This window comes from Ostrinia furnacalis, unplaced genomic scaffold (assembly GCF_004193835.3).
Source record: "Ostrinia furnacalis isolate ACB-3 unplaced genomic scaffold, ASM419383v2 OfSCF1955, whole genome shotgun sequence".
Lineage (NCBI taxonomy): Eukaryota > Metazoa > Arthropoda > Insecta > Lepidoptera > Crambidae > Ostrinia > Ostrinia furnacalis.
Genome location: NW_021132194.1, coordinates 229,344 through 245,875, shown reverse-complemented (window position 1 = coordinate 245,875; position 16,532 = coordinate 229,344). Strand labels below are relative to the sequence as shown.

Here is a 16,532-nt window from a genome sequence, read left to right as displayed (position 1 = left end):
CGTCGAATTTCTACGTACCTACCTACTAAACCTGAAAGTACGTCTATTACTGAGAACAATTATAATTACTGAGAATAATGGCGCATAATACTCGTAGTTCCAAAACAAGTAAACGATGTGACTACCTCAGCTAATTTCGATGATAGTGGTTTTTTTTGGATTTCAGTGAAGAACGCTTTGCTATCTAAGGTAGCTTTTGAATCGATGACGACATTGTAGCCTATATTTAATGATTTAAGAAAAATAAAGAGGCGTGTCGTGTCCATACGTGTTGTAATACGGCAGCGGGGGCACGGAATAGGCAGGAAACCGCGGCACGGGCCGCAGCACTCGCCGTCACCCGTCCGTAGCGCCACCGCCTTCATCCTCAGAACCCGTGACGTCGAGGCTTCGGGAATCCTCGGAGGAGCAGGAGGACGCGCATCGGGTGCGCACGCCCTCCCAAGCTATCTCTTGGGGCGGCGGGGGAATCTTGTTCCAGAATGTGTTGAAGTTGCTGTCACGGAGGGTTTCCTGGTAGAGAAATTGACTATTGTAGACAGATGTTCACCACGATAAAGAAATATTGTGTTAAACTGTGAAACTAAACTTATCAAATGAAGCTAAAAACTCATGAATTAGGGCCCTCGCACACGGCGACTTTTTCGACAGCATCGCTACTAACGCGCGTTAGTCGCATTTGCAACGTACTACAGAAGTGATGCCAACGCGCTACAGACTGCATCGCTCCAAAATCGCCGTGGACGAGGGCCCTTATTCGTAACATTCTAAGGCTGAGTTGCACCATCTTACTTTAACTTTGACAAACGTCAAAAATCTATCAAACTCCATACAAAAAGCATCGGTGTCACGGTAATACTATCTATACAGTATTCCAACTCGGCCATATTTTTGAAATAAATGTCAACAGCTCCGCGGTACGTCACGGTATGACAACATGCGATAGGGCTGCTCACCTATAGTACCTATTCTAATTACACCTGTCTACTTAGAATTTCTATCTAGTTTTGTGATTGTAATTTTTTATTTATTTAGACAAACAAAATACTTTGTGAATGGAATAGGATAAAAATGCTTGTTGTTTTGTGATTAGTAGATTTAATTTAAAAAAATATAGGTACTAAAATAATTTTGAATCTACTAATCATTTCAGGGGGCGAAGTCGTGGGCCAAAGCTGGTTTTTTACAAAATAATTTTTATTTCAAATCAAACTGACTCAAAATGACCATTTCTGACAGTTAATGACTAGTTTTTGACAAATTTGATCGTTTAAGACGGTCAGTCAAATTCCATCACCTTAGTCATTTTCAACGGTAGGCCATCGACGTCCGTTCGGCACATTCGCGACACCCCTAACTTTTGGATTTCGACCACGTCCCGAGATTTGAAATTCGAAGGAAAGCTCGCGTTTCGTCGGTTTATATGAAGTTACAATACTGTATGATATTATTACCGTGTCGGTGTTATTGTTACGGTTAGATTAAGATGGTGAAACTCAGCCTTAATCTGTTAATCTTGACTAATGAATTAAACTTTTGAGTTGTAGTTGAGCCGACCGACCGTTGACGAGCGCAGATCTTAAATGCTTGTCCATAAAACAATATGTGGTATTTAAATAGTAATGTTGGCCAGAAATGAATTACGAACTTCAGCCTAAAAATGAACATCTGAAACCTGAAATTTAAACCACAATAACCACTCACCGTCTGATAAGCAGGATATTCAGCATGCACCTGCCTAAACGCCGAGGGTTCCTTCTCCTCGCTCTCCGGCTGTTCGTGGGCCAGCAGATGCTTCCTGAGATACGCCTGTCTCCTGAACATCTTCCCGCAGCGCTGGCAAGGGAACCGCCCTGCGTCTGATGCTGGAGGCTCGCGTCGTTTGGTGGCGCCGGGGACGCGAGGCTTGTGCCAGCGGCGGTGCGATGCGAGGTTGGCAGGGCAGTTGAAGACCTAAAGAATTGGCGAGCTTAGATTTGGACTTCAAGTTTTTTTGTCAATAGGTAAGTTTTCACTACCCTTGTGATGAATGTGATAGCTGTCTTGTTTAAGCCTAGGCGCAGACTAACGACTTTTAGTTGGCCGATAGTTGGGCCCGGTTCTAATTTGTATGAAGAATCGGCCGATACCAAATCGGTGCAATGTGCGTAGTTACATACATGTCCATATTGNTACATGTCCAATGTCCATACTAATTAACAGCCCGACTAAACTATCGGCCAACTCAAAGTCGGTGGTCTGCGCCTAGGCTAATTCCAGACGCTATTTGTTGATACAATTTTAATCAACTTTTAGCGTTATTTCTTGCTCATTGACATGTAGCGCGCTTCAATAAAACATTATTTGTAAAAAAAAAACAATCTTTAGGCAAAATAAAAATGTAAAAGACCGGTCTATTAGAATAGTTAAGTAGTAAATAAGCACAAACTAATCATTCAAGACGTAGCGTGGGCAGGCCTCCTACTAGGTGGACCGACGATCTGGTAAAGGTCGCGGGAAGAGCCTGGATGCGGGCAGCGCAGCACCGTTCATTGTGGAAAACCTTGGGGGAGGCCTTTGTCCAGCAGTGGACGTCATTTGGCTGAAACGAACGAACGAATCATTCAAGCAATTTGTTACAATGAGTACAATTTTACATTTCATATGATCGAGTTCCTAATCATGAGTTGACTGTTTCCCGCCCGAGATGCCGCTAATACCCTCCAGTCACGCACCACGTAACGTATCAATTATCGTGTAAAAACATTTCGCCAGAGCGTGTCCCTTCCCATGGAAATGTGCCAAGTGTCGCCTCTCGACACCCCATGACCGTTCCCACACGAATAGTTTGTGTTAAATGTTATCGAATGCAATAAAAAGAATCGGTTTGGGATGTACCAATAAAGGGTAGATAATGATATCGGTTAATATTGTATTAATTGAAAACGACGTGGGAAGAGAGGACTGTTTTTGTAAATATCATTAATCAAAAGAAGCTTACCTTATCGCATTCCGGACATCGGTATTCAATGTGTACTATGCGGGAGCAGCGATGCTGCGCCAAGGCGAATGCATCGCTATACAGTCTTCGGCAAAGCCTGCAGATGTACCGCCCCAAACGATTTTCGATGGATGCTATCAGTGCCTTTGCCTCTTCTGTCACTTCTACTACGTTGAACGCTGGGTCTATATCGCCCTGGAAAATGACACTTGGATAAGGCTATGAACAAAGGTAGTTAAAAATGTGAAAAATGGGTCTATTTCACCTAGTTTTCTACGCCCCTACAAACACGGAAGGCGCGGGTTTTAACTCAAACTTGCCAGAAATGTGACCCGTAAAATGACGATTACATAATTCCACACCATTACAATAATTTTTATTGCATCTAATCAAACGTTTCAGCTCACTATCTCAATTCAAAGAAATCGTGGCCAGAGCATTGAAACGGCGATTTATTTCGTAGTTAATGTCCCGGGCCCACCCCCCGGTGACGGCTGCGGTTCGCCCTTAAAGCTGTTATTAGCGCAAAACACAACACAATACACGATTTCATACCAGTTTAATTGCCCGACCGATAAGGAAAAGTCGACTTGCAGCCCCAGTAATGGTATGGTAAGAACGTCTAATTAATAGTTCCTGTGCAAGTTTGCCTTTATATTTGATGCGCCCGATGAAAACACAATTTTGGTGTTTGCATAATAAAGTAAGATTACCTTTCGAACTACTAGAGTTTCGTCCTCAGCTAAATCTCGAATGATGGTTCCAGAGACTGGGGAAGTTTTATCTTCATCGAACATCAACCGTCTCACAGCTTTGCTTTTCTTAACAGGCTGAGTTGCTGGCTTCGGAGATTTTTTCGGACGCTCCTCGACATCTTTCACTTCGACTACATCTGGTGAACTCCTTTCGCTCTTCGACGGAGTCTCAGGTTCAGGTGGCAAGCAAGTTTTGAGCTCTTCAAAAAACTGCTTTGTGAATTTAAGCTTCTTAGCTTCAGTACTGTCGCTGTCATTAGAGTTTTCATCCTCAATTTTACGCTTTTCAGCATTGCTTTCGGATTCCTCTTTTTCGGGTGGTTCTTCAAAGGTTCGAAATATTTTAGGCGACTTTGCTGGTTTTTCTTCAGAGGATTTTCGTTTTTGGGTTGGAGGCGGAGTGCATGGTGGTGTGATGGGAGTAGTGGATTTCAAAGACAGATCGAGTGGGACTAAAGGTTCATTATAATAAGCTAGATATTGCTGGAGAAGTGTTGGATGCTGTTGAGGGATAAGGTCGTGAAGGTAATCGGTGGATAGTCGAACTGGTGGCGCTACATAGTGTTGGTAGAAACGGGATGATGTTAATCTGTGAAATTGTGGCAATGCTGCTTCCATGTTCGGTGATATTCTTCACTACCATTTCATTGTAGTTCACATCTTCGCCACATTGATGTTGCTTTAATTTATCTGTGGACAAAGGAAAATAACGTGAAAATAATTTAGCAAAGTGCAATAAATGTTATAAAGGGCGAAAAAGCGAGCAAAAGGGACGGAGAGCGCACTCAATGGTGAAGAGGTTCATTCTTTGATTGTAACAATCTCGACAATGTGTTGATAGTTGTGACACTACAGTAAATTGCTCTTTTCCCCTCACATGTGCGAAAACATGGACATTTCACTCAATTTTGAACAATAGGCGAGTATTGTTGTTTTTGAGTAACTTGAGTAACTGAAAACTTTTTCAGTCGAAAGAGTTTTTCAGCTTATTCAGAGATTTGAACTTTTTGAGCTTAAAAATAAGTATAATTACCACTTAGTCTTATAGCTTTAGAAATAAGGGTAAAAATCGCCCACGCAAGCTAATTACCGTCGCGAGATGGCTCCCACGCTCACCCTCCCCAGCCCTCCGTAGGGACGGCATTCTGTTTACTCTGTCATATTTTGAGAGGTTGCCATGAATAAATTATGGCCTGACGAATGGCAATGTAATGGTTAAGCCCTTTTACTGGTATAGAAGTAAAGGGTATTAAATGGGATCACCGACAAGTTAACTTTGAAAGATGTTTTATAGTTTCGTTTAGTTTGTGATGTAGGATAGATCAGGGTGAAAAAATAATGTGATCAATTTTCACTACTTACAGTGCTTAAATATGTGTTTTAATATAATTATTAAATATTATAAAACAGCGTATTGTTAGAGTAATACAGCGGAAGATATGTGTATAAATTATTTTAAAAGTAGCAAAAAAGTTACATCAAATTGTGCATTCACCTAACGATGTTTCGTTAATAAAACTTTTCCTTCCAAAAACCAAGCAGTAATTTTATCACCACTATATTTATGAGACCAAAAAAAACGTATAAGTAAGTTTATAAGTAAGTACGGATTGTGACGGCATATCAAGATAAGAAACACTACTTAATTTCGGCTCATATAAATGTAATTTGTCATTAAAAATCTATTCCCTACACCTAACAATCACATTTATCTTTAAATCATTACAATGTCACTCGATAACAACTTAATACCGTCTTAAGGCGATAACTATCTAACCACTTATTACACAATCCGCCTAAACACTGTCTTCAGATTGGGCGGGGAACATTTTCGGTAATGACTGGGCGGGCGGCGGGCGGGGCGCGCTGTCATTCACTATGTATTTATGAATATCAAAGTAGCGAAAGTAGATTATATTACAAGAGTGCTTAAATCTTTAAAACTATTAATTGTTTCAAGTTGATAACATCTAAGCTTTTGGTGGAAAATCAGATTATTGCTTATTTACATTTTCCAAACATGTTTTTATATTTNTGTTTTATATTTTCTTTAGTTTTTCATGAAAACGTATTGTTCCAAAGAAGCTGAAGAGTCGTGAGCTCTATGATTTTATTAATATACAATTTGATCTAAATACTTTATAGTTGTAAAGTATTATGAAATAATAGTAATTTTTCCGATTATTAAAATTATGCATATCAACTTACTTAGCTTCTCGATAAATCAATCAAATCAATGATCTAAAAATATATTCTGTTGGTTGTATTATTAGCAAAACAAACAAAAAACTACATAATTAAATAAATGTAAGCTCTAAAGGAGTAAAAGCTCTTGTACATTACACTAAAATTTGAATTACTTTAAACAGGTTTTAACGCGATACGCGGATAGGTAACTAACATTGAAAAACAACTTAATTCAATTCCATTAAGCAACGCGAAAGTTTAACACTAAAATTTTCCTACCAAGGTTCAACCTATCAGACTACTGAACCTTTTTAAAAATTAATAGCAAATACATATCAAAATACTACCAGCCAAGAAATGTTTCTTGCCTTATTAGGTAATGTTAAAACATTAAAATGTAAGGTAGGTGTGAAAACGGCTGCGTGATACGCCTTATTAATTACACACCAGATTACGGACTCATGAATAGCTAATTTATAGCTTTAAGCTCTATTTAAAGTGGTTATACACACCCATTATTATTTTGAATCGAGGGTGTGAAATATGTGTTTGTAATCTTTGTCTAATTATTCGGATTATTCCATTTTAAATGAATAAACATTTTACAGTTTGATTCCATTACATTACTTGCGTATGAAAAAATATTGAGTTTGTTTTAGGTAACTTTTGTTTCACGCTTTGTAGATAGAGCTATAATTATTGGTATCAAGTCTACAATGTCATGTAGTATCAAGGTTTCTCAAAGCAGCTGTGGTACGTGTAAACGTGTGGACGTGTAAAGTGCATTGATAAAAAAGCTTGGCTTGGCTTGTTACCATAGCACAGACTATAGTTACTAAGCATATCTTAAAAGATAACACCTACAATTTATATTATAAAAATATCGCAATCCAATAATCACTGAGTGTGTTATTACGAGTTTACGTTATAGTTTTAGTAATTAGTGCTGAAAAACGCGTTAACGATTAGGCCGCTAGTCATAGAATACCTAATCATGACTGTAGGTATAAACTAAGTAGGTGCTAAGCTTACTACAAGCACGTGATAAATAAATAGCTTATAATTTTCAAGTTACTTGTACTTTAAATACCTAAGTAACGGTTTAGTTTGCATCGACATTTTTTCACAAAAAAGTTTATCTTTTAATTAACGAGACAATCTAAATACCTCAAACATTTCATTTATTGGATAACATGATATTAAATTTTCTTCGTAACTCTTTTAATAGAGCTTTCACGAGTCTCGATCATCCCAACTAATATTATAAATGCGAAAGTAACTCAGTCTGTCTGTCTGTCTGTCTGTCTGTCTGTTACGCTTTCCCGCTTAAACCTCGCAACCGATTTTGATGAAATTTGGCATAGAGATAGTTTGAGTCCCGGGAAAGAACATAGGATAGTTTTATCCCGGTTTTTGAAACAGGGACGCGCGCGATAAAGTTTTTCTGTGACAGACAAAATTCCACGCGGGCGAAGCCGCGGGCGGAAAGCTAGTTAAATATAAATATTATAAATGTGAAAGTTTGTATGGATGTCTGGATGTTAATATGATTGTTACTCTTTCACGCAAAAACTACTGAACGGATTTTGATGAAACTTTGCAGTATTCTATTTTATAACCCAGAATATGTACTATAATTTATGACGATCTGTGAAACTAAATTTCACGCGGGTGAAGCCGCGGGCAAAAGCTAGTTTTTAATAAACGCACCATAACGCTAGTTTTAAGAAATCCCTACCTAAGAAATGATTGTTCTAAGATTTGTTCCGTATTTCCCACGGCTCGCGTGCTCGTTTACAATGACTTAGTTTTATTCGTCACATCATTGCATCAAGTTTTACATTTTTATCTTGGATTTTTATTGTAAAATAGCACTTAATACAGCTGCATAAAGTGACACAGTGTAACGCTTGATGTGCCGTCGTAAGCATAATAGAATCGCACCAAATCTTCCATTCAATGCGCGTTACATTTTGCGATGTAAATAGAACAATTAGTAAGTAAATAAGTGATACTAATCGTTTTGCTTTATAGCTACTAAGTAGCATTAAACAATTGAAGTCGTAGTAAGTTAGTAAAATAGGCAAAATTAAATATGTCTATTTAAACAAATTAAATAATAGCCATTTAACGATTAGCAATTTCGATAGTGTTAGTTGCGGCAGTTGATAGTATAGCTAATAGCCAAAACAAAGTAANCAAAGTAGTTATGAAGATTTTATAATCAAATTACTTTATTTGTTCTATACTCAACATCAAATAAACCGCACCTTCCGCGACGCGAACTTTAACGATTTTCTTCTGACACAATCATGGTGCCCCAATAATATTGGTGTTAAAGAAAAACACATTTAATTTCTTAATAAATCATTAACATATACCATAAATGTGACTTGAAAAAATACCTCACTTTGGGCCCACCTATGGGATCAATTAGACCAATTTTTATGGTTATAAAACCAAATAATGATCTCACGTGTCCTCTTTAACATATGGATAGCGATTAATCCCAACTTAACAGTTTTATAGCCATAAAAGTTGGCTCTAGGGTAACTACCTATTTTTTTAAGAAGAGACTCTGGATCCTTCTAAAGACACATTTTTGGGGTAAAAACCTTTCCTTTAATGAAATGAAGGTTAGAACTAGGCTTTCAAATGGTACCAATATTGGTGGGAAGTGGGGAAGCATACGTTTCAAAATGCTTGTCGCGGGAGATGCGATTTATTTGATGTCGAGTGTATTTTGAAAAGTCTTTATTTTTTGCTGCTAATCGATAGCAATAGCAGATCACCTATACCAGTATCTTTTATTTCAAGCTGATTACTCTACATATTGACAAAAATCTTCGATACGTTTATCAGAAATCCTCAGCAATCACTGTATGAATCTATTTTTTAAAAACATATTATAAGTAACTAAAAGACTTTCTTTAAAGCACCATCTCAGTACAATTTAGCAACAATCATCTTAAATCACTTTACCTATGAATCTATTTTTAATTAAATTAAAAAGCCTTTCGAAAGCACCAGCGCTCGAAGTCCTACTGAACTAATTATAGACAAGCTACAAAGTACACACATTGTTAGAGAATAAGAACAAGTTACTGCCGCTAGTTAAGATAACCCTCCAGTGCACTCTTGACACTCGATACTGCCTGGCTGGCCAGGAGGCTGGCTTCTGCGAACTTCGCCTGAGGCTAGCCCAAACTTTTACTTAGTAACTGATACTGAATCTATCTGTTTGCCCCGATATGGGTTCAACTGAAAACTCTTGGGAAATGATCGCCCTGGTTCAATTTATAAACACATTAATCAAATTAAATCAGTCAAGTTAAGAGAATTCGATTTGTTTAAGGAAAAAACTAAAACTGTACTCAGATTCAATTTAAACCATACTGACGGAACAATCATTTTATGTTCATTTTATAAAATACTTGCGGATTCTAATGAGAATCTTATTTTTGAATAAATGTAGGTAATAATATAGTAGGTAGTAATAATTATTCAGGTGACTCAGCCATAAATGAAATAACATTGGCGACGATGAAATAAGGATTCAAAATCAACGGACGGTCACAGAGTAAAAATACGTGAGTTAATAAGCGGAAAAATTAATTAAATTAAGTTCCTCATCAACAACTACCCGCAAAATCACAGGGGCTATCTCCCGCTGCGCTTTCGCAATCGCCACACGCAGGTGCGTGGAGGGTGTTACTATGGCGAGAAACTCAAGTGACTCATACCTGTGCCTGCTCCTCTGCTGACTCAGCACCCCTTTGCCTTCGCACTTTGGTAAATTAAAAAATAAACTGTCAGATTTAAACTTTTGAGCGGAGTTCGAAGTTTGAATTTGAAAAGTTTTCGATCGACGGCTGGTGGTTAGGGGTGCGCGTTGTCCGCTCAGTAGGGCGGCCGGGACAGAACTGGCTAGGACAGGGTGCGCACCCCGAAGCGTGCGACGGCACGGGCCGACCCCTGTACATGGTGTTCCGATATCCAGTGCGGCGTTACGACACTTTTAAAGCAACACAGGTATGACAGATGTAATGCATGCATGTGTGCAGTTGAAACGTGGTGCGTGCTATGGAAAGGTGCTGCATCACTCGGATACCGTAAACATTTTTTGTCAGACATTGTCAACACTAAATCCATTTATGTTGCGGCTAAGGTGTTAAACTTTCGAATAACGGGGTTTTAACAAACAAGTTTTAAGAAATATGAAAAATTATCGATCCACTTGTGTTATAAAGGGGTTAAGAAGACATTAAAGGAATGCTTAATAGCATAGAGCTAAGGGGTAGTTAATAACACTTACTCGTACATCGCTACCCTCGTACTAATCCCTTATAAATTATAATTGAAAACATAAAACATATCGACTAATCGTCTTGTAGGGTGTTTTATTAATTTTAAACATTAACAGACCAATCATGTCAATAGTTTTCTTTAAGAAATTAACATTAATAACGATTGATGGATTTAAGAAAGTTTACTGAATCAAATAACTTTAAATAGTCATTAGATGAAGCATTTTTCATGATAAATTTTTTTAAGGTTTGATAATAACTAAAGAAACCTTAAAATGCCAATCCAACTCATTTGACAACTAGAGAACCTGTCATCTAATGAAAACGCAACTGACTCTACATTTGAGCGCTTTGGTACTAGCGTAGTTTCTCTCAAATTTTCAGCGCGCCTATGCTTAATCTGAGGGCTTTCCTAATCAAAGTAATCAACATTTTCTTACCTTCACCCGGCTCGTTCCCTGAATCTGTTGCCAGCCAGTCATAAACCGGTGTTACAGCGGCTCTTCAATGGTTTTACACCGGTGTTATAGCGGTTCCTGGACCCCCATACCCGCCGCAACCGTCTCCACTTCTGAAGTAGACCTCCAACGTGCATAGCTTTAGTATTCGGCCCGGCGCAGATAGCCGATAAAGCCCGCATTCGCCGAAGTGGCACCTTGTTAATGAACTCGTACGATTGTCGTTCCAAGTACCTATGTCACTTGTGGTACACGATTGGTGACATTGTTAGTAGGTTCAAGTAAAGCATCTGTCGATTTATGCTCAATTTATTTATCAGATAAACTACAATTTTAGAGGTTTTATTTAGGGGTTTTAGAGGTCTTAGATAGAGGTAGGTAGCTGGTAAATAAAATACGTGATAATTATGTGCATTCTTTATTTGTTACATCTTTTTATAATTAAGTCAGTCCATCTGAAAATTTATTCAGGAAACTAGCCTTGAGTAAAATACCTAACCTAGGGATAAATAGGCAGTTTGAGACAGTATAAAATGAATAAAAAATATAATAAGTCGATTAATAAGATTCGTGGGTTGAAGATTTAAATGTTTTGGCATAGGTACTTAGTAAGTAGTTTAGTTTTTTCCAAAGGTTTATTGTATTTGCAACACAAATGCTGATATGCCTGGTCAGATGTGACAATTACACTCAGGTCTGGCTATTTGATCATTTATTTCATATGTATAAAGCAATTTCATTTTTATGGGAACTATAAATGTATTGAAGTGTAACTAATACGTGTAGTAAAGTAGTACCACTTTCAACTTAACAATGAACTTGACAATATTCAAGGTGACATTTTTTTACATACATACCAGCACCTCTCTGAAACTAATTACGAACTAACAAAATAAAAGGTAGCAATTTAAACAAATATATTTAAATACTCTTCTACTAGATGTTTACTATAAAAGACTACTTTTCCAATAGAAGCTGCAAATGTCACCTTTAAAAATTCATAAAACAACGGTTTTCACAGCATCCTGTGAAATGAAATCTGTGAATACACAACCACAGACATTTATGTCATTGTAGAATCCACTTCATCTCAGTGTGCACGAGCGCTGGGCGGCGCCGCGCCCGCCCTAGCGCCCGCCCAATGGCAGGCCCGCCTACCGAGCCGCCCAAACCGAATAATTGAACGTAACTCAATCATCATGGCATATTTAATTATGGACATCTCATCTTAATCAGCGCGATTGTTTTGCAACGCGCCTCGGTAACAAGGTTATACAGCATAAGCGAGTCATTAGTTGAGTATTGCACAAGTGTTTTCATTGCGAGATCTGTTTGTACGCTGCATTTTATGGCTGTTATTTTATGATAGAAACGTTTTCAGGCTCTTGGAAAACAGGGCAGTTTTATTTAACACATCTCTTTGTGAGGTGATGCTTATGGTACGTATATTTTTAAAATACAGTATGTAGTCTGAAAGAGAGGTAAAGGAGGTTGCACAACAGGGAGTAAAAGTTTTAACATCTGATCTGATGTTTATGGAATGCCTTATCTCACTGGGTATACCTTAGTTGTGTCTAAGACGCTTGATCCAGAGGTTCGGGGTTTGAATCTCGAGTGGCATAGACAAATCTGGTGAAACTCGAATCAACTTATTTATTGGTTCACTTGATCGTTTTCAGATACTATATCAGGGGTGATGAGAAGACAGGTGGTAGGGCAAAAGGCCTGTAAGCCTTTTAGTTTCCTATTCTAAAGTAGGTATTATATTTTTGCAATGCAAATGAATGGGACACCTGAGTTCCAGTTTAACTTATTCTAAAAACTTTTAGTGTCTTCAACTGTTAATGAGCTTAAATTAATGTTATTAAGGTTGACATTGCTTCGGTCTTAAAGACAATCCTTTATTAAACTTAAAGTACAGTAGACAGCACATCACATATTATTGTAGAATAATCACTCTTATTCCAACCAAATAAGACCTCATCCTTATCAAGATATGCCGTTGTCTGTACATCAACAGCGGAACAGGGAAGCCCCACTCACGCGCAGGAAGCATGCGCGCGCGCCGCTACCGGCGGTCGAGTGTCCGATGGAGGAAGTAATCGAATAAGTGTACTCGGTATTGTATCGATTACTCGGTAAGACCTTTGGAGGCTCGATTACGCGTGCCATTTGTGAATGAATCATCGTGGGGTCAGAATATGACCTAATGCGATATTGTTCATTGACAAATATTAGTAGTAAGAGTGAGCAGGTAACAATAAAACGCAGCAGTCCTTGAATGTCCAATGCAGATGCTTACTTTGATATGGCTCCTTTTTCATTTTACGTACAAAAACACATGTCTTTGTAATTTTAAGTTTAAATACAAGAAAACCTTATTTACAAAACAAGGATTACATAAAAGTAAACCCGTACTTAAAAGTAAGTATTAAATGTTATCTCAATTATACAGATTAACTACAATAACTTGCGTCATGACTGACCGTCTATTGTATTTTGCTATAACCATAATACACTATCCTATCTACTATGGAGTAATCTATAGCTTTTTCTTAATATAGCAATAGAGTGATAAAAGCCGAAAAATTGAGATTTTAGTCTACCATTAGTGTAATTTCAATATTAAGATGACACAAACAGGTATCAAATCATAACCTGTGTTGCTTATCAGACCGATGTCAATCAATACAAAGGTAATTGTTTGAATTGGCCGCTGCGATACAAGCTTTCTAGCTTAGTGCAGAGACCGCCTGAATAAATTGTACATGTGACATCTTTGAGAAATAAATACTTCTTTTTTTTTATAATACGAACTTTAAAGACTGAACAAAGTACAAGTACATACCTAGCATAGTGTGTGTTTTGTTTCAATTAAGCACCACTGTTTTGTTTCCCACTTCCAATATAGGTATTATTATTCCCCAAACAGCTGATTAATTACCGCAAACAATCGCCCTCCTGTGGGAACCAGGTAGTGATGAGTGCAGAGGAGCAGAGTGTCGCTCCCAAGCACTTGCTAGTTCCCACGGGTGGGAGCTGGGACTATCGATGTAACCAATCGATTTTGTTGTTATCGAATGTTAATCGAACGTTTGACGAAAAATGATAGGCATTTTCAAATTACGTTTTCTACAATGAATTCCCATTTTCTGGGATTTTAATTGTAAAAGATAAGTATTTTGTTAACCTACAAATATTTTGTTAATTTATTTGTAGATTCTTAATTGCGAATTTTTGAAACTAGCTACCTGTATTTTACAAAGCATAATTTATTTTGAGGTACATTTGCTACCAATCTAAATTTGAGTGCAATTTACAATTAATTAATTATTAGACAAAACTTTATTTCAATATTGATACCATACACTTATTTAAATGTCATACCCAAATTGGGTCGCTTTTATTTATAACTGACATCTCTTCATTCACATACGAGAGCTTTAAACAATTCAAGCACTGTAAACAGTATTTATTATGTTTGTATAATACCTAGAATATAAAATACACACCTATTCAACAGGTAAGCACAGCAAATTAAAAAACAGTTAGCACACAAAGTGGTTGCATTCTAGCCCTTTCATCATTGTTTAAACCGGCACATCAAGTTTAACACTTTCCATCTTATGTCGTTGTAATAAGACTGACTTTGCAACAGAAATTTAAAGCCTAATGTGCTTTCAGCTCTACTTCAAAAGCGTTGACACGAACTAGGTGTGGGAAGTGGGAACCCTCGGAAGGATACGCGTCCTCGAATGCACCTTTGTGGCGTTTCCTCTCGGGGGCAATGGAACGGCCGTAGTGGGAAAATAGACCCTTTATAGATCATTGATTTAATGACGCTGAAATTAAAATAGGAACATGTAACCATCATTGCAAGATGCGATCTTTCTTAGGCTGGGTTGCACCATCTTATTTTGACTTTGACAAACGTCAAAAATCTGTCAAACTCCATACAAAAAGCACCGGTTATCGTCATAGTTACCGTTAAAGGTAGGTGGTGCAACTCAGCCTCATTTATATCCAACAATTTGTATGCAAGAATGCTTTACTCGTAGTATCCCAAGTATCCCAACCAAGTAAAAATATTAACACAGTATGAGATTTTTTTAAAGTTAGACATCATTTAATGTCTATAGCATAAGGCAGGTCTATGTTATTTTGACTTCCCAATTATCAAGTATGTGAAGTCCCCTGAAAAATTGATCCCCATTTAAGACAACTTTATATGTTGTTTGATATCTTGTTTTGGATAATAATGTGACTTGTAAGAAAGTGGAGTCTATTCTTAGCATGAATGGGTAGGACTTGTTTTTCGGAAACACTTGTGTTTGTTACTAAGAAATGATGCTTAAAACTCGTTTCAATCACAAGGGTAAATCCAAGCCTTTGCTAGTTCAATTTTCTTAATTTAGACCAATATTGGTACAGTACCTACCTACGTAAGTATTGATTAAATTATAGCCTAATTTTGAGCTCTATTTCTGCTGCTGGCTGGTTTCTACTACACGCGATTTCACCCTTTCGATTTATGATGGAGTAACGTTTCGCGAGTCACACTTGATTTATTTTTAGCTACCTAAGAGTAACTAACCAACAAACCAAGATTAAATTGTGAAATTAAAACTCGTGTTCTGATTAGTTTTGTGTGGCATAACAATAAAGAAATTACCTATTTATAGTCAAGCCATAGTGATTAAACTTTTACTACACTCTCATTCAACAAATTGCTATCAATTCTCCACCGAATTCAACTGCCAAACCACCAACGCCGTTACATCGAATATCGATTCGGACAACGTAGAAATCAGTGCGAGGGTGCGCGGCGGCCAATCGCAGCGCGCGCAAAGACAGATGCGCACACGCATTGTTATGGGGCTGGGGTGACGCGTACGACACGTGAAATACTTCGTGACGCTAAAAAAGATGAATAACGGACTTTTTGTGAATGCTTACTTGGTTAAAACTCGATTAAACTTGGTTTCAGTCGAGAAAAAATATCTGAAAAAACCTAGAAACTAAGTTTATTTGTGGCTTATAAAGTTAAAAATAGTAGAGATACAATAAACTATACAGTAAAGTAAAATGTATATTGCAACTTTAATAGTACTTATTATTATTCTGTGCTTTAACATTAAATCAGATCAGACAGATAATAATTCTGAAAATAATTAGTCAACTATCAAAAGCAATTCAATTATCGAAAGAACAATATTGAGATTATTTTTACATTTTGCCCAACTTATTAAAATTTAATGCAATTCAAGGTCTCTCTCTCCTCGAGTTATGATTTCCAAATTGTTCTGTAACGCTACGAAAGATACTACGACGCTACGGTTGAGACACGGAAGTTTAGAGTAGAAATTACGAGTAAATCAAGATAGGAACTAGGCAGAATACACCTCTTGTCGATTTTTTAATAAGTTAATGTTCATTGTCGTCGTCGTCGGTCCACCTTGTAGGTGGACGTCCCACGCTGCGTTTTCCGGTACGCGGCCTCCATTCCAGAACCTTTCTGCCCCATCGGCCGTCAGTTCTGCGTACTATGTGCCCTGCCCATTGCCACTTCAGCTTGCTAATCCGTCGGGCTATGCCGACGACATCGTAAAGGTAGCAGGGAAGCGCTGGACACAGGCTGCTACCAATCGATCAACATGGAAAGCATTGGGGGAGGCCTATGTTCAGCAGTGGACGTCCTGTGGCTGAAATGATGATGATGATAATGTTCATTGTGAAAAAAAAAATTTTACTGGCATAAAACATCTATAGGCGTTTTTATGTTACACCTTTTCGATTTGATTGCGTAAAATTACACTAATAAAACAAGTAATCTAGAGGGGTAACT

At 37.7% G+C, this 16,532-nt stretch overlaps 1 protein-coding gene across 1 annotated transcript; it reads right to left on the bottom strand.

The window, feature by feature from the left end:
- Positions 1-27: 27 nt before the first annotated feature.
- LOC114354199 (B-cell CLL/lymphoma 6 member B protein) lies at positions 28-9,872 on the bottom strand. Its single transcript, XM_028306469.1, has 5 exons — positions 9,666-9,872; positions 3,694-4,425; positions 2,981-3,175; positions 1,705-1,953; positions 28-513 (listed from the first exon to the last, which is right to left on the bottom strand). Exons 2-5 carry the CDS (start codon positions 4,351-4,353, stop codon positions 337-339), a joined length of 1,281 nt encoding a protein of 426 aa, XP_028162270.1. The 5' UTR covers positions 4,354-4,425; positions 9,666-9,872; the 3' UTR covers positions 28-336.
- Between the last annotated feature and the right edge of the window lie 6,660 nt (positions 9,873-16,532).

Excerpts from the sequence above, each read along its gene's own strand:
- LOC114354199 (XM_028306469.1), bottom strand. The coding sequence starts at position 4,353 with ATGGAAGCAGCATTGCCACAATTTCACAGATTAACATCATCCCGTTTC. Across the intron at positions 1,954-2,980 it reads GATGTCCGGAATGCGATAAG|GTCTTCAACTGCCCTGCCAA; the intron begins GTAAGCTTCTTT and ends CCAATTCTTTAG. Across the intron at positions 514-1,704 it reads AATATCCTGCTTATCAGACG|GAAACCCTCCGTGACAGCAA; the intron begins GTGAGTGGTTAT and ends TTTCTCTACCAG.